At 41.5% G+C, this 17,743-nt stretch overlaps 1 protein-coding gene and 1 long non-coding RNA gene across 4 annotated transcripts in view; one reads left to right on the top strand and one right to left on the bottom strand.

Annotated features, from left to right (window-relative positions):
- Nucleotides 1–5,933, bottom strand: part of UGP2 (UDP-glucose pyrophosphorylase 2) — a 47,303-nt gene extending 41,370 nt beyond the window's left edge. Inside the window, exon 1 of one of the 3 annotated variants that reach the window (XM_027865342.1) lies at nucleotides 5,856–5,933. Coding sequence is in view for 1 of the 3 variants with exons in the window: in XM_027865340.1 (XP_027721141.1) it covers nucleotides 4,557–4,575 (19 nt within the window). In the remaining 2 variants the exon portion in view is untranslated. Of the gene's footprint in view, nucleotides 1–4,556; nucleotides 4,660–5,517; nucleotides 5,628–5,855 lie in introns of those variants that run through there. The other 2 variants (XM_027865341.1, XM_027865340.1) reach the window with 2 other exon arrangements.
- The window catches only part of LOC114045377, an 86,993-nt gene continuing 74,078 nt past the window's right edge, over nucleotides 4,829–17,743 (top strand). Inside the window, exon 1 of the long non-coding RNA XR_003569365.1 lies at nucleotides 4,829–4,930. This is a non-coding gene — a long non-coding RNA (uncharacterized LOC114045377). The remainder of the gene's footprint in view (nucleotides 4,931–17,743) is intronic.

The raw sequence follows: 17,743 nt of genomic DNA on the forward strand, positions 1-17,743 counted from the left end.
ACAATTTAAACTACAATCTTATCCATGCCATGTTACACGGGTAGCCAGAAGAATTCAGCCCTTGTGACCAACCTTCTAGGAATGAGCTCTTTCTAACTCCGCCAGGTTAGGCCCATAATCAAAGTCTTTCCAACTTAGGAGGACCTGCCAGAGTCTGAGGTCTGCTGACATAAGCTTTTGATAATTAAGAATTACTGACTTCATGAACCAAGATATATAAGAAGTTGTCTCCAATTGAGGAAAACACAGAGCAGTTCTGGTCCTAAAATCATATTATACAAGACACTGACTTCTATGGTCACGGACCTCCTCTAGTTTAAGGTTTCAGAACCTAACCAACTTTCAACAATGATAACGTTTCAAAGTTTCGGCTAGTTTTCATAATAAAGTAACCGGCTTATCTATATCATGTTTTGTAATGACTGTGGTGATATTTATGCATCAATAAATAATTTGACTAGAAAAAGTTATTTTCTTATAGATTTTTATAGAAAACAACCAAGAAGTTACATTTCTACTGCTTCTTTTACTGATATAGTGCTGAACTGAAGATAGTTAGCATCTATTATAAGCAAAAAAGCACATAATAGATTTAACCTTCAGTTTCCTCATCTGTAAAATGGTGGTAATGCCTACACTTATCTCGCAGGGTTATAAAAAAGTGTTTTGTAAACTGTGAACATACTATAAAAACAATAAGAAGAACTAACATACCAATGACCTGGATTTCATCAGTGTGACTACTCTCTTCAGTAACACTTACCTTAAATGTCTTTACAACTTAGACTGTCTTTGAGTCACCATGACTGAAAAATTCATCACCCTGAAGTCAATATGGTGATGATCTCTATAAACTTGGCTACGCTGGTCCTCAGACAACACACATACTATCTCCCACCAGAGTTCCATTTGAATACTTTCCAGTTTGGCAACATCTGCAAGAGTTCCACTGGCAAAGTTTTGGAGAACTCAGTTTTATGAGTCAGCAGAGTAGCAATTTAGTGGAGAAATCAATATTCTATAATACTACTGCTAAAGATGATCTCCAACGTTTCTTCATTCCTAACAAAAGTGAGGGGCAAGTGTTGGTGGAATTTTTCAAATTTTGTAATACCAAACGTTATTGTTACAAATAAGAGTAAATATGGAAATTTTCAAAATCAATTAATACTTGGAAATCAATCACCAACATTATAATGAAAGTATCACTATTATTCGATAAACTCTAACTTAATGTGTCCAATCTTTTCCATGAATCTCTAGCTCAATACTTAAAGAAGACTTGGCAGACAATGTAGGAAGACTCAGAAATCACCTAAGAAGAAAAAAGTAGACTACAGATTTTTCTTTTTCAATGAAAAAAACAAACAAACCAGCAACTGGAACTTATCATCCCCCTTCTCGAAATCCTAATAGCAGTCACCTGAACATATTTTCTTGGATCAATTCCTGCCAAGTTGGTGTATTTCCTTTAGGTTTATCAATTTTTGAAAACAAAGAAAAAGTACAGAATGTATTTTATTTATATTCCCTCCTGTGCATTTAACATTAGTATATTAACCTTAGATAATCTGTTAAGTCCTACAATTTATAAAGTTTCTAAGCCACATTTGATAATTTCCTAATTTTAAAATGCTATTTGATTCCTAAGCATTAACCGGGTTGTTTTTATCATCAATATTCATTTAGCAATAAGTTGTGAAAGTGCTGGGAGACAAAGAATAAACAAAAAGAAATAATGATGAAGCTTACGGTAGCATATACTAGGGACAACTTAATAATAAAGACAGTGTTACATAAGCTCAAAATCAGTTGGTTTGGGGGACATACAAAAAAGAAAAAAAGAAACACAACAAAATTACATCCTTGTTTTAGCTAAAAAAAAATCCAACTGTGGAGTGAAATCACTAATGAACTCTATTGATGGAATTTACAGTGGATTTGCTTTTGACATACGAAATTTGAGCCCAGTGATAAATTTTAAATGTCACCTTTTGTGCAGAATGATAAGTTGTCAACTTCTGAGAAATCACTCCTAAACAAGAAAAAATAAGCTAAAGGAAAGAAGCAATGAAATGGAGACATCTATCTCATATACACACATTACCTGCTGTAGAACTGGAACTTGTTTTGGAGCCCACCAGGCACATTTATACAGCCATTACATATATGAATTAGTGAATAACACTCCTTGGGAACTTGGCCAAAAATAGCCCTTAAAAAGCACTGGTGAAAAGATAATTACTAGTTGCATAATCAGGTGCAAGTGACTTAACCCAAGCTTTTGTTTCCTCATCTGCAAAATGAGGATTAATGATATTTGTACTACCTACCTCATACTTGTAGGGAAAGTACTTTTGAAACCATACAAAGTCCAATAGAATTATCATTCCTATTTAAGAGACTTCAAGCCCTGACCACTTCTCACCTGGACTAATGCAAAGGTTTTCTAATTGGTCTCCTTGCCTCATGTCTCTCCTCACTGTAATTCATCTTCCATTCAGCAGCCAAGATGATTTTCCTAAAGCACAAGTCTCACTATGTCACCCTCCTAGCTCCAGGAGTGCCAATAGCCCCTTATCACCTCCAGAATCAAATATCAACTCCTCTGTTTGGCATTTAAAGTGCTTCATAAAGGGACTCTTTCCTATCTTTTTGGCATTCTTACACTTTATTCCCCTCCATACATGTACTGAGTGATGCAGAGACATCTACAGCCTACTTGCTATTCCTTGCAGAGGACACCTCATCTGCCATTACTGTTCCTTTTCCCTGCTGTCCCTTATAGACCTTCGCCACACTATCTGCTTCCCTGGCTTCCTTCAAGACTCAGATCAAATCCCAGGAGGCCTCTTACTGTCTCCCTCTTAGTCCCAGTACTCTTCTCTCTCCTTTCCTGCCTTCCCCTTGAGAGATTTCCTCTACCTATTTCTGTATAAACCATGTTATTTTTCCCCCCTTCCCTTAAAATGTTAACTTCTTGAGGGCAGGGGCTATTTTTGCTTTTGTAACTTCAATGCTTAGTATACAGTCCCTGGCATGTAGTAAACTTTCAAAATTATTCAAATGACTTAATTTTCCTTCTGGGACTTATAAAAATAATGGCTTTGTTGACACTTAATAGCTGTGTGACCCCCTGGCAAGTCACTCAACCTATCTACTTCAGTTTCAACTGTAAAATGGGGATAATAATAGCACCTACTTCTCAGAGTTGTCACAAGGTCTTAGCACAGTGCCTGGCACATAGTAGGTCCCATATAAATGCTTGTTCCCTCTCCTCTCCTATTTAAGATCAAAGACAGAAAACAACTACGAGGAGTTAAATTTGACATTCTATTCTGGGAAGATACATTATAGTCATTTTACTCCGGTCTCAAATCACAATACAGGGATCTTTCACCATTAACAAGGTAAAATATGGTTGTGGAAATTTAATTACATGTGACATTTCTGGGCTTAGTACTGAAAACAGTCAGCTGGTTAAAGCATCCCATGTTTCAATAATAGTGAGACTAATTTCTATCTTAAAATATTTCTTAAATCTAAAATGTTTTAAATAGCTGAATTAACAACGTGATGTGAAATTTCATTAGGCTCTGATATTCTTGGGTGTGAAAATTACATCACTTTCCAACAAGGTAACCATTACTAATAGCTCTTTTTTCCTTTTTGGAGCATCTCTGTTTATTTGGGATGCCATGTGAAGCTTGTGAAGTTGTGAACTTTATGGCCGTTGAAGTCTGCAAAAAAACTGGCCACAACTTTCACATTCAGAGGTCTGCAAATAAAGAGTATATTTAACTTGCATGCAAAAAGTGTGGCAAACTAAGCACAACAGCCCAGCAATCCTTTTTAAAGACAACTCTAATTTTAATTCCTATACTACACACCTCCCCAAAGCATTGATTACAAGGCTATGTTTTGTTGAAGGATCTCTTTCTAAGCAACCTACAACAATGGGGGAGATCTTCAAAGTTTAAAGAAATTTTAATTAATCTTTTCATGTTTCAAAGGAGAAAAATATCACAGCAATGCAGCAAAGTCATTTCTCCGGCTGAAATGACCTCCAGCTTCTATGGGCTAGTCCCTCTTTCGCAATAAACGAATCTGAAACTCAAACCACGTAGACACTCGGAGTGGAAACTGACACTGCTAAACCTTAACCAACAGTCCTTATCAAAATCCACCTGACTCCTGTCATCTCTCCCAGGTCCTTTTCCTGGTTCCCTTCCACACCCCGTTCTTAGGAATGGAGTTAAACAGCAGCAGCTCCAGTCGTTAAAATGTTATTTTATCCTAACAACAGCCACCGTCCCATACCACCCACAAGTGCTGCTAACCTGATTTCAAGGGAAATTAGGAAACACTAGGAAAAGGGAGAGATGCATACATTATATTCGTTGGTAAGGCCGATCCATTTGCTCAGCTTGACAAGAATTTTGCAAAAGGTAATTTAAAGGAGTTATTTCCACTTCCAAATCGCCCACCAACCTCCCAACTGCAAGGGCTACCAGCAAGCACAGTTAAAGCAATTCAGGAAATAAGGAACGTCTTACCTTGTACAAATATCGACATTTTAGGGGTTTAATAAAATAAATACTCTGTAGTATAAATATAATTATGTGTATATATATATATATAAAATTTTTTTTCAACAAGTCACACTCTAGGGCAGGTTTTTCTTCTTCTCTTGCTTAATAACTCGACGTGGTCCTTTCACCCACAGTTGACAACTTGGAGGAATATCAATTCAAAGCAATAAAAAGTAGTTCTTTAAAAAAAAAAAAAGTACACGGGGGGGGATTACTCCTTTTCCACTTTAAAAAAAAAAAAAAGGCAAGTCTTAGTGGATGGAGTCCGCTTTGGCCCAGGCCAGCCTTACAGAGCGCTCCAGACCTAAACGAAAGCCAGCTGGAGACCCAAGTTAAAGGTAAAATCCCTCGAATTTAAATTTCATCAATGAAAGAGGCGGATCTGCGGCTGCTTCACCGCCCCCTTGTCCCCCCCACCCCCCGAGGGTGGGATTGCAGCAGGACCGACGGCGCCTTCCTCCACCTCCTCCCTCTCCAGCCTCCGGCCAATAGGCAGGTTCCCCGGGAAACCCTCCGGTAAACATCGCACTCTCAGCCCCCTCCCCAAGCCCGGGTGGGGGAAGGGGGCGTGAAGGCACGTCCAGGGCATCTCCCCGGCTCACAAGCCCCGCGCGTAATTCGGGCGGCCCCCTCCCTTCCAGCTGCGGCAGCGGCGGGCCCGGGCCTCTCCCCCGCCCCTCCACGGGAAGGGGTGCACGAGAAGCCCACGTGAGCGCTAGAGAGAGTGGTCATCCCCCTACCCCGGCAAGGGAAGGACGCGGGGAGGAGAGAGGAGAGAAGGAGCAGCCTCTTCTCCTCCCCATCCCCAGTTTCCAGCCCCCGGGGAGAAGCCCAGGCCAGCGCCAGAGTCGGGCGGGAGGGAGGGTCTCCAACTACAAACCCTCTTTCTTCTTCGCCCCTCCTGGGCGCGGCCGCCCAGACCCACCTTCCTCCACTCCTCAGGCCTCCGGGCTAGGGCACGTCGACGGTGCCCCAGGGAGAAGGCTCTGCACCGGCAGAGAGGACGTGTCCCCTCGGAGGCGCCCTCCTCTTCTTCTTTCTCTTCCTCCTCCTCCTCCTCCCCCCGCCCCCCAAGCCAGGCTCCGCGGAGCAAGCGCCACCACCCGCCCCGAATTTCGGCTAAGCAGCTACTTTGGCGACCACCCTGTCCCCCCGTTTCCACTCCCCCATCTCCGGAACTCTCCACACACCCCAGTCCCGTCCCCCCAGTACCCCCCGATGGGCTCCCCTCCCCCTCCGTGCGCCCCTCCCCCGCACCCCCACCTCAATGCGGAAATGTTCCGGCAGCTCTAGACTGACAGCCGGCGCCCCCCAGTCAGAAGGCAGAGCAGGCGCGGGAGCTGGCCAATGAGCGGGGCGGAAGGGGCGGGAGCCTTTGCTGGGGAAACGGAGCGCCCCGCAGGCCTGGGTGGGGCGGGGGCGGGGCCCGGGAGTCGGCCCCTCCCAGTAAAGGAGAGAGAGTCCTGAGGACCTCCTCCGTTCCCCACTCCAGGCCTTCCTGCTAGTACCATTCCAGCCCTAACCTCTCTCACTTGACCCGCTGGCTTTCATTAGAGGCTCCTAGGGCTGGGATCTCTAGACCATCTAGTCTTAATCCTCCACCCCCATTTGACAGATAAAGACCCTGAGGTTAAGCGAGTAGCCGAAGGTTACACAAGCAAGAAGGGTCAGAGGGTGGAACTCGAACTCAAGTCCTCCGTCCACCAAATGGCCCGCTCCTCGCTGGCCCCCTCCACCTGGAGGACCAGCTTAGGAGCTAGAGTCACCTTACCGCCTGCACTGGCCCCTCGTCCACCCTTCCCGGGCTGTGCCGAGGGCGAGGCCGTCCTGCAGCTGGGGAGCTCGCGCTGGGAGAGCTTCCAGACTGTTCTCGCTTCCTCACCCGCCCGCCCAGCGTCTAATCCCTCGTCTTCGGCGTGGTCCCGTGGGAAGGGGCGGCTTCGCATCGAAGCCCCCCTGCCTCTGCCCCTGGTCGAGTCACCGAGCCTCAGTTCCCCTCTCTGTAAAGTGAAGTGGTTACACCAGATCTTTCCAATCCAAATCTGCGGTCCTTTGTCTTCTTATTTCGCCCTTCGTATCATCCCCTTCTCTCCACCCGCTAGAGATGATCCTTGCTCTGATCACCAGCCCCTCTCCCTAGGACCACTGAAATGTCATTCCCTCCTCCAAACCATCCTTCACAGAATTGTGAAAATATCTTCCTAAGGTACAGGTCTGACCAAGTCACTCTCTGGGTCAAGAATCATCAGTGGCTCCCTATTGTCTTGAGGACAAGGGTCCCTAACCTGGGTTAGATTTAAGGGCGTCTGTGAACTTGGATGGGAAAAAAATTGCATCTTTTATTTCAATATAGTTGGTTTCCTTTATAATCCTATCTACTTTGTTTCTTACATTTTAAACATTCTTCTGAGAAGGGGTCTATAGACGAAGCCTATAGGCAATCTCCGTCTATCTGTTTGTCTATCTATCTATCTATCTTTCTATCTCTACCTGTCCATCCACACACACATATCCTATAGGTAACGGGTGCCAAGCCTGTAGGCAATATTTTTCTACACATAAACAGCACACATCCCATAGGCAACAGGGACTTCAAGCCCTGTTTTTATGTTTAGACACACACACACAGACACAGACATATATCTATATCTATCTAGCTATCCTATAGCTTTTGCATTTCTGTTGCCTATAGGATGTGTATATGTGTGGAGCCTATAGGCTTTGCACCTCACATACGTATATAGTGTGTAGGGGCTTTGCCCCCGTATATGTGTGTGTGTATAGAGTGCCTATAGGCTTCATGTCACACACATATATAGTGCTTATAGGCTTTTGCAGTACACACACACACAGAATGCTTACAGCTTTGAATGATAGATAGACATCGAGTGCTTTATAGGCTTTGGTATCCCTGCTGCCTAGAGGACACACCCCTGTCACAATGGTCCACGATACAAAGATAGGTTAAGAACTGCAATGCAAACTGTTCGGCCCTTCACACTGTGGTTCTGGACTACCTTTCTCGACTTCTTTCCCGTTGCTGCAGAGCTGTTTCACCTGCTTAGGTTCCAGTCCAGCTGGCAGACTTGCTGTTTCCATCTCAGGCTCCCCTGCTGTTGCACAGGCCGCTGAAGCACTCTGGGATGTGCTCCTCACTTATGCCTCTTAGAAGGCATAAGTGCCTCTTAGAATCCTTATTTTCCTTCAGGCTTCATGTCAAGTCTGACATGTCAAGTCATGGCAAGACCACCTCCTGTGGTTCTATGGGAAGCCTTTATGGATTCCCGTGTTGGTAGTTCTTGTACCTTCTCTCTGTCTCTGTCTCTCTGTCTCTCTCCATCTCTTACCTCAGATTATACTGTATTCAGTAATCTGTTTAAAACGTGTGGCTGCCAGTAGAATATAAGCTCTTTGAGGTCAGGAACTTCCCCTCCCCCACCAAATCTCCCTATCCTATAGGAAGTAGGCCCTTAATAAATCTTGGCTTCCTACTGTTTTCTCTCTTTTTTTCTTTCTTCTGGTTTTTCCCTTTTGTTCTGATTCTTCTTTCCCAACATGACTAATGTGGAAATATGTGTAATATGATTGTGCACATATAACCTGTATCAGATTGCGTGCCATCTTGGGGACAGGGGAGGGGAGAGAGGGAGAGAACATTTTGGAACTCAAAATCTTGTAAAAGTGAATGTCGAAAACTATCTTTACATGTAATTGGGAAAAATTTAATACTATCAAGTGGGAAAATAAATAAAATAAAGTTTGGCTTCTTCTGTTGTGGGGGGGGTACTGCAAAACAAAGGAGGACAATCTTCACCTGGAAACACAAGCAAAAGACAGCCTGAAGCAAGAGCGTTTGGATTTGTAGCCTATAAAAATGTCCCAACTCTTTTGTGCTTAGAGGAAGAAGAATGGTTCCAGGGTGGGGAACCTGCAGCCTTGAGGCCACATTTTGGTCAAAAGGCTGCACTTAAAGATCTACAAGGCCACTTGTGGCCTTGAGGTCCCAGGTTTCTCACCCCTGGGTTAGACTATTATTATCCATGGGTAACTGCCCCATGACAGTGGCTCTAAAGGGGACTCTGTTTCCATCACCACCACTAGCCTGAAGAGAGTGAGGAAAAGAAAAGGATGAGGGTGAAGGAGACTAGTGCTTTAGGGCTAATAAAAAGTGGTTGCCATTTTAGACTCTCAGAGAAAGTGTAAGGTTGGTCCACTGTCGTTGCTATTTACAAAGAAAGGCAAGAACAGAACCAGCAGTGAACAAAATTGTGTAGTAGGTGACCCTTGCCTCTGGTGCTTAGAACTTTCCTTCCGATGTACCCTCCTGGGACACATCTCATATCTACACTTCTGTCTTGCTCGCAGCTGACTGTCACTAATGCCACTCTGATCCCCATATTTGCATTTAAATAAGAAATTCTTACAAATCCAAAAGAATGAGAAGCTGAAACATTAGAATTTCAAGCACCATGACACTGGGTAAGGGAGATTTTTTCGAACAACAATCCTGGTCAATGTTCATACCATCATACCACAGTAGAAAGAGCCCTAGTCAGGGATTTGGGCCTCAGATCAAATCCCATTTCAACAGTTACTAATTGTGTGGGCTTGAAGAAGTCATTTAAACTCCTTGAGCCTGCTTCCTCACCTTCAAAATGAAGACAACACTTGTACTATTTGCCTCACCCAGCTTTTGTGCGGCTCAAATGAAATGCCTGAAAGTATATAGAAACGCATTGTAAACATATATATAAATAAATATTTGATATATAAATACCAGCTGTTACTCTGCTTTCCATCTAAGACCAGCCCTGCCCATGACTATGAGTAGCTGTTGCCCATGCTTCAGATTTCATCAGACAAACAGCTTGGTAAATGGCACTGTCTACTTTAGGGTATAGGAGCCAAGAAATAATTCACATATGGGCCAGAAGAGCTATTGACACTCTGTCACAAAGTGCTTCAAGAAATCAGGGCAGCATCAGAATGTGGGACAGCTATGATTTAACTAGGGCAAAGTGGTAAGTTGTGTTCAACAAATTTAAAAGTTGAGTTGAAAAAGTGGGGGGTGTAATCTTTAATTTTATAGTGCTAGATACTCTTTTTTCTCCTCTGAACCTGTGATTTAATCAGTATAGAGACCTCCCTGGATTAAAACTTCCTCTACCAATGCAGGTCAACAACCTTATAGTTATCTGGAGGCAGTAAATGATGAAGAAACTGGTCTAGGGTCACATAACCAGCATGAGGCAGATTTAGAACTTGAGCCCATGTCTCCTTGACTGCAAGGTCTGACTGGGCCAAGCTGTTTCTTGCCAGGTGCTTTTACTGAAATTTGGTTGGGGGAGGAAAATACATACGTATATACATACACATATACGTGTGGTATATATACACAGACACATACATATATAGTAAAAAGTGCCAATGATTCATTTGCTGAAACATAGCCATTAGAATTAATAATATGTCAAATCCAAAAGAATTATACTCCAGGAAACTCTCATTCAGCTATAAATATAAATTTCTTAAATAGAATGAGAAAGCCTAAAATCAAAATGTCTCCAATGGAATGACAAAGGAAGTTGTAGGATTTATGATGTCCTACAGATGGAGAAGAGATGTCGCTTGGAGCTTCCTACATCCTTTATGTACTGTGCAGGGATGTAATTTAAAAAGAAGAAGTGCCAGTACAATTGAAACTTAGCACAGAGCATAAAAGTGATGGATTCAAGGTGCAGAAAGAGACATACATTTGTGGACGTGAACACTATGGATTCATTTTGATTGTTCCAAGTTTTTCTTTTCTTTCTTTCTTTCTTTTTTTAGTAGAGGGATGTGGGGTGGTGAGGAAGGGAGATTAGGAGTATGCCAGAAAAAAAAAAGGAGCTATTGCAACATTTTTTAAAATGCACAGAAAAGAACAGGAGGAATCACAGACGAGCAAGACAATTTTGAAAGCAATGTGTGGAATTTGTTACATACATAAAAAAACAAATAGTATGAAATGGATATTCATGTTTTTATATACAATCCTCTTTTTTTTGTTCTGCTATTTATATGGAAATGGGTTTGTTTGTTTTTTTTTTTGGTGTTTAAGTCCAAAATTTAAAAAATAAAAAATCTCAGCCCACAATGAAGGCTTTGCAGCTATGGAGGTACTACAATGGTGCAGCCCACTTCTACCACCCAGGCCCAAACACTCCTCAGCAGTCATGGGACTGTTGATCTACCCACCACTAAGTAAAGCAGTCAGTAAAAAACACTTATCCCAAGCTATTTCTGATTGACAACATCTAATTTCCAAACCCCCAAATTTTTCAGTCTCTTCCTTGGCTGTGGAAGTAGGGCATGTAGGTGTCACAGTGGATAAAGTCAGGAAGACTCATCTTTCTGAGTTCAAATCTGTCCTCAGAAGCTTATTAGTTGTGTGATTCTGTGCAAATCATTTAACCTTGTCTGCCTCAATTTCCTCATCTGTAAAATGAGCTGGAGAAGGAAATGACAAATGACTCCAGTATCTTTGCCAAGAAAACCCCAAATGGGGTAACAAAGAGCCAGACACGACTGAAATGACTGAAAAACAACAACCAATCAACTTGATGAGATTATTTTCTTGGAGGATAGCCTTCATGGAGATAGACACATACCCTATTCCCTTGCTGAAAAAATGCAGGTAACCCCTCTGATTGGTCCCCAGGGACTAAGACTACCTTCAAAATGATTAAGGACAAAGAAGGAGGAGTGGGCTGGACCCTTGTCCAAAGAATCCACATTATGGGGGAAAGCGGTCCACAAGACAGAAGCACCAAATGCTTTTGCCTCTTTTTCTTGTCCTTAGATTTTTAGACCAGTAGGGATTCCCCCCACCTCCAGGAGCAGAAACTGGTGACTTGCAGGAGAAGCAAAGAGAGGAGAAATCTGAGAAGGGCATTGCTGGACATCCAATTCCTGGCTGCCTTTTTCTACATTTCTGATTTCTTATTCTGAGCACATGTCAAAGGCTAATAGTCCTGAGAACAGATGTTTCCAGGTTTGGAGATTACCTTGTGAATAATCCTGAGTTCAAGAGTTCCCAAAATTGAGAATTCCTGACTTTGAGAGTTGGGCACCACCAGCTTCTCGGAGTGAGATTTCTTTAATAATATGCTTCTTGGAGGAGAAGAGGGTCCTTCAAAGAACTGTAGTGTACAGCTGAAAGATTAAACTATGCCATGAGGGACCAAGAAATTTGGACCTTGTCAACCCTTAGTGAAAACACTATGCATTACTCTGATAGTGACAGTCTGAGGGAGAGTAGTTCGGCAGTCCACTGAAGTATCTTTTTCTTCAGTGGGGGTGGTCTCTACAATCCCATGCAAATACTTTCTGTTTCTATATTTGTGCATGTTGTTGTTGTTCAGTCATTTCAGTCATGTCTGGCTCTTTGAGACTCTATTTGGAGTTTCCCTTTGCAAAGATACTGTAGTGATTTGCCATTTCCTTCTCCAGCTCATTTTATAGATGAGGAAACTGAGGCAAGCAATGTTAAGTGACCTGCCCAAGGTCAAACAGCTTGTAAGTGTCTGAGGTCACATTTGAACTCAGGTCTTCTTGACTCCAGGCGTAATGTTCTACCCACTGTCTAACTGCCCCACATATGAGCCTTTACAATACCTTTCTGTCTATACATTTTTCCTGGTAGAGGAAATAAAGACTGTCTTGTACCTAATACTTGTGTTGTACATTAAGGACATATGTGGGAATGGCAAGCTTGTTATTCACTTCTGGGAAGACCTAGTCACAGGGGCCATGCCTAAACTTTATTTTAAGATTTCCCTGGAGTTTTCCTGCAAGGTGGGGCCAAAGAGACAAAGTAGGAAATTTATCCCTTTGGGAATCAGGACTTGAGATTTTAACCCAGCTTTATGTAAGCCCAGAGTCCTGGGAGTTGGGGAGAGAAGTGTGATGGCCTTCTTGGGCTATAGGTGATATTTATATCATGCCTAACTTTTACACTTTGCAATTTCTGTCCCTTGTTGCTAGTTCTAGCCTATGGGGCTAATCCTTCTAACAAGTGACAGATGCCCTTGAAATACTTGAAAAGATCAATCCCCCACCCCAAGTTTTCTTTTCTCCAGGCTAAATACAAGTTCCTTCAAACAAGTTTCATATGGTGTGAACACAAGGCCCTTCAACATTGTGGTTGCCCTTCTCTGAACATTTTCCAGATTATTGATTTCCTTCCTAAAATATGATGCCTGGAATTATATACAATCCTTCTGGAACCAGGCTGTCTCCCATGTGTAGCATGAGGGTATCTTTGTGTGACTCAGAGGAAGGCAGACTAGACACTTCTAGCTTCTCCCCCTACCCTTCTCCAAGGGACATTTTAATTCCTGACGGGAGGGGAAACAGGAAGTTGGGCCAGAAGCTTGGCTACTCTACTCTCATAAGAGAGAGGGGGGACTGGGCTAGAATTATATCTATCTGCTGCCTTAAAATTATTAGTCTAGGGAATGTGGTTTTCAGGTGCAAAATAAACTGCTGATCACTGTTTCTTAATGAGGAAAGGGACATGCAAGGCTTGACTTCCTTCTCACCAAATGGCAGTTCCACAATGAACATATGCATAGCAAATAGCAAAGAAGCCCACTTATCCAAGTCAATAGCAAAACAGAGATCAGAGAAAATATGTACATAGGAGAATATGTATTAGACAATACAGAATGAAGGAGTCCTCCCATTGGGAGTGAGGTAACAGCTCTACCGAGAGAGAGTGAGTCCCAAATCTTAAACAAAGGGAAATTCCTTGAAAATCTCTAGTGTAGCAAACTGGGGATAGGGGCATGATGAAGACTGCTAGCTCTTGTCATGTCAGTTTCTTCCCAGAGTCCTATTCTCCCTTCAGCAACCTGGAGTGAGGTTGGCATAGTTCATCTCTCTTGAAACTGGAAGCCAGATGTGCCCAAAGTGATTGCCCAAAGGGACACCGGAGACTCAAAGGACAAGAGACTGAATCTCTCCTCTGTCATGCTCTTGCCAACTCCACCCTACCCCTCATGCAGGCTCAGGGCATTGATCTCCACCAGTGGGGAGAGAATCCCATACCAATGGGCTTTGGGCCTAGGATTACACTTCAGATATGGTCTAACTAGGACAGAGTGCAGGGGGACTAATCACTGCATTGTTCCTGGATACTGATGCTATCTTTTGCATAAAAGAGCCTAAGATTACATTAAATTTCTTGGCTACTATATCATAGTGTTGACTCATGTTGAGTTTGCAATCTTTTAAAATCCCCAGATATTGTTCAGATTAACTTCATTGGTCACACCTTCCCCACTTTGTACTTATGAAGCCAATTTTTTAGCCCAAGTACAAGGCTTTAAATTTATCCTTATTAAATTTCATTTATTAGATTTGGCCTAATGCTCTGAGATCTGGTCAAGATTCAAAAAAATCTGGAGTATGAGCTCTCCCTCTCTGCCCTGTGTCATCTGCTAATTTGATAAACTTACCATCTATACCTTATTCAAGTCGTAGATAAACAACACACTGCCAAGCACAGATCCCTGAGGCACTTAATTGGTGACATCCTACCAAGTTAACACCAAACCATTTGTGATTACTTTTAAAAAATGTGAATCATAATGTAATTTCTTTCATTTGTTTAATGCTTTTAACTTTTCAAAACTCTTCCACATTAAGTATCTTATTTGATCCTTGCAACAACTCTAAAAGTAGATTATTATCCCTATTTTACAGATGAGAAACCAAGTCAAGTTAACTATGCTCAATGAATTAGTGGGAGAAAAGAGACAAGACGTCATCCTTATCAGTTCTATGCAAGATCAGTGTTTTTGACACTAGGATATCCCATGGAAGGTCTTCTTGGAGCTGAGCATAACACACCTGTATCTAATAGAAGTCACTCATGATTACTCCAATCATTCAGCCAGCTCTGAAAATAACTTAATAGACTTTATCATATGTGCCATTAAAAATTAGTAAACAATGTCTACAGCATTCCCCTTATTATTTGTTCAGTAAGTGTCCAAAAAAGTGAGTTTAGTTTGACATCATCTAACCTTGCTAAAGCCATACCAACTCTGTGTGATCGCCATTTCCTTTTCTAGATATTCACTAACCATCTCTTTGATAATACATTCTAGAATTTTCCCAAAGTCAAAGTCAAAGTCAAACTTGCTGTCCTATAATGTGCAGAATTTATCGTCTTCCCCCACCTCATCACCTTTTTCTTTTTTTTTTTGGTAAATTGACACTGCATTTGCTCTTCTCCAGTCCTATGGCACTTCTTATGCTCCCCACAGTCTTTCAAACATCACTGATGGTAGTTCAGCTATCATATCTGCTAGTTCTTTCAATAACTGAGGACGGTGATGTCACATTCAAATGGATTCAGGGCCACTACATCATACATAAGAATTCCTGCAGGCCGAATATTGACTCAGAAAACCACATGTAAACCTTGTCTGTTTAATTGTATTTTTACTTGTTTTCTTAAATATTTCCCAATTATATTTTAATCTGATTTGAGTCCCATTCAGGAGTGCTGTGGGTTGCACCAGCTGTGTGATTGACCCCTGTGCCCTAAGATGTATTTTATCTGGCATGAATGTCTTGAATTCATCAAATGCAGCTAAGTGATCTCAGATTATATCCTTGTATACCTTGAGTATCAAGTCCTACTTAGTCAGTTTTGTTCTGTCTTACAGTTCAAATATCCTCCTTAGCAAAGAAAGGAGTAGGAAAGTAAGAATTAAGCAATTCTGCCTTTTCTCTGTCATCCTATATCATCCCATCCACCCTGAACAGTGGTTCTGTCTCTTTTTCAATCCTCCTTTTTTCCACAATAGACCTAGCAAACCTAAAACAACCTCTTCTGTCATTTTTATCATTCCTGACCAGACTCATTCTGAGTTTTTTTATTTTAGCATTTCTGACACTACTCTTACAAGAGTCTGCTGTCTTCTCTTGTTGACTATTTTCAGATGGAAGGGACCTTAGAATCATCCAATTTGACCCTTTTCATTTTACAGATAAAAAAACTGAGGTCCATAGAGGTTAAATGACTTGCCCAAGGTCACATAAGTGGTAAGAAAGAGAATGATACTAGGGAGGGAATAATAAGCAAAACAAACTACCTGATTCTGAAAGGGAAGGAGGAAAATTTTTTTTTGGGGGGGGGAGAAAATTAGAGACCTCAAATCAAAGAGAGTGATTATCAATTTGAGAATGGCTGAAAAAAATTATGATTGAGGAATGTAATGAAATAATGTGCTGCAAGAAATAAAGAGAAAATTTCAGAGAATCCTGGGTAGTATGAAGTGATACAGAGTGAAGTGAGTGGACTGGAATGTATACAAAGGCAACAATATTCTAAAGAAAAACAACTTTGAAAGACTTAAGAACTCATTAATGCAGTGACCAACTGTGCCTCCAGAGGACCAGTGATGAAGCATGTTATCCACCTCCTGACAGAGAAAAAAATAGACTTGAGGTACAGAAAAAGACATAATTCTGTACATGGTCACTAAATGGCCTTGTTTTGCTCAACTGTGTTTAGTTGTTACTTTTTTTCACACCCTGCCCCCTCTGTTTTTTTATTTGAAGGGTGCTGAGGAAGAGGGGATTTAGCAATAGTGATGCCAAAAAAAAAAAAGAGTGAAGGCCATTGAAACATTTTTTAAATGCATGAGAGAGCACGAAAGGAAGTTCAAAAGGAAGCGTAGATAAGCAGGGAAGTTTTGAAAGTAACGTGGAATTTATTATGTGCTTTAAAAAGTCAAGCAGCATGTTTCTCTTTTCTGTGCTCTGCTATGTATATGAGAATGCCTTTTTGGGGGGAAGAGGGATATTTAAGTTCCAAATAGTAAAATAAGAAAAAAAATATTGACAGTTCTTTCTTTGTGCAGTAAGGACTGATTCCTTTGCTTTTTTTTTTGTTTGTTTGTTTTTTTAAGTGGATCAGTGGTATTTAATAGGATTCTAAAAGATGAAACAGAGGACATCTTCAAGTCTCCTTGTTGGAGATACATGTGTTAATCCATCTGCACAGAACATATCTTTATTATATACTAATGGAAACTTTTTTCCTGTTTTTCTATTCCCTTTGGTCTTTTTTTTTTAAGATTTGGATTCTTTAAAGATTTTTCATTAATCATTAATATCTATTAACTGAGAGTTGCAGGAATTGTGAATGTTTAGCTTAGGGAAGAGAAAACTTAGGAAACACATTATGGACTGTCATGTTAAAGAGTCATTAGAACTGATCTGCTTCAGAACCAAGAAAACAACAATACATAATGATTACAGCAATATAAATAGAAAGAGAGAGCAAACAAACAAAAAAATAAATAGCCAAATTTGCCTGGGAAATGAATTGATAAAATTCCCCTCGCTCCCTTAATAACATAGGGAACAATGGATGGGAAATGTTGTATATGCTGTCAATGCATGAGTGGGTTAATTTTGCTGAACTACTTTTAAAAAAAATATTTATTTCTTACAAGAGATGGCTCTTTTGGTTGGGTAGAGGAAAGAGATATATTTGCAAATAAATGGGATGTAAAAACAAAAGGTATCAATAAAAATAGGGTACTTTAAAAAAATAATTGCTCTGCTTGGGTCTGGATGTCATAACTAGGAAGGGTAGGTGGAGGCTGCAAAGAGAGACAGGTTTTCAGCTTGATATGATGAACAGTGTAAAAGTCGAGCCATCCACTAGTGGGATGGGCTGCCTTGGTAGATGGCGGGATCTTGCTCACTTCACCTGAAGTCTTCGAGTTCAAGTCAGAAGGAATGCTAGAAAGAAGACTCCTATTCAAGGATGGATAGGATTGGGAGGTGGTTGGCTCCTGAGACCCCTTCCAACACTGTGATTGTATGATTTTATGGATTCTTTTGTATAGAAACAAGCTTAAAATCTAGACTGCTAAGCAAAATTTTGCAAGAGTCTCACCTTCTGTGAAGCCCCTAAGAAATATCCTGACTTTGTTGCCTGAGTGTTGAGTGAGAACAAAAGGGAGAGGACTCTTTTATAGACCCCTGAGCATTACAGAGGCTATACTACTTTTGAGTCTCTGCTCTACCATCTATGACCTGTGTGACCTTGGGTAAGACAGTTCACTTGTCTGGGCCTCAGTTTC

This window comes from Vombatus ursinus, unplaced genomic scaffold (genome assembly GCF_900497805.2).
Source record: "Vombatus ursinus unplaced genomic scaffold, bare-nosed wombat genome assembly UNPS02014778.1, whole genome shotgun sequence".
Classification (NCBI taxonomy): Eukaryota; Metazoa; Chordata; class Mammalia; order Diprotodontia; family Vombatidae; genus Vombatus; species Vombatus ursinus.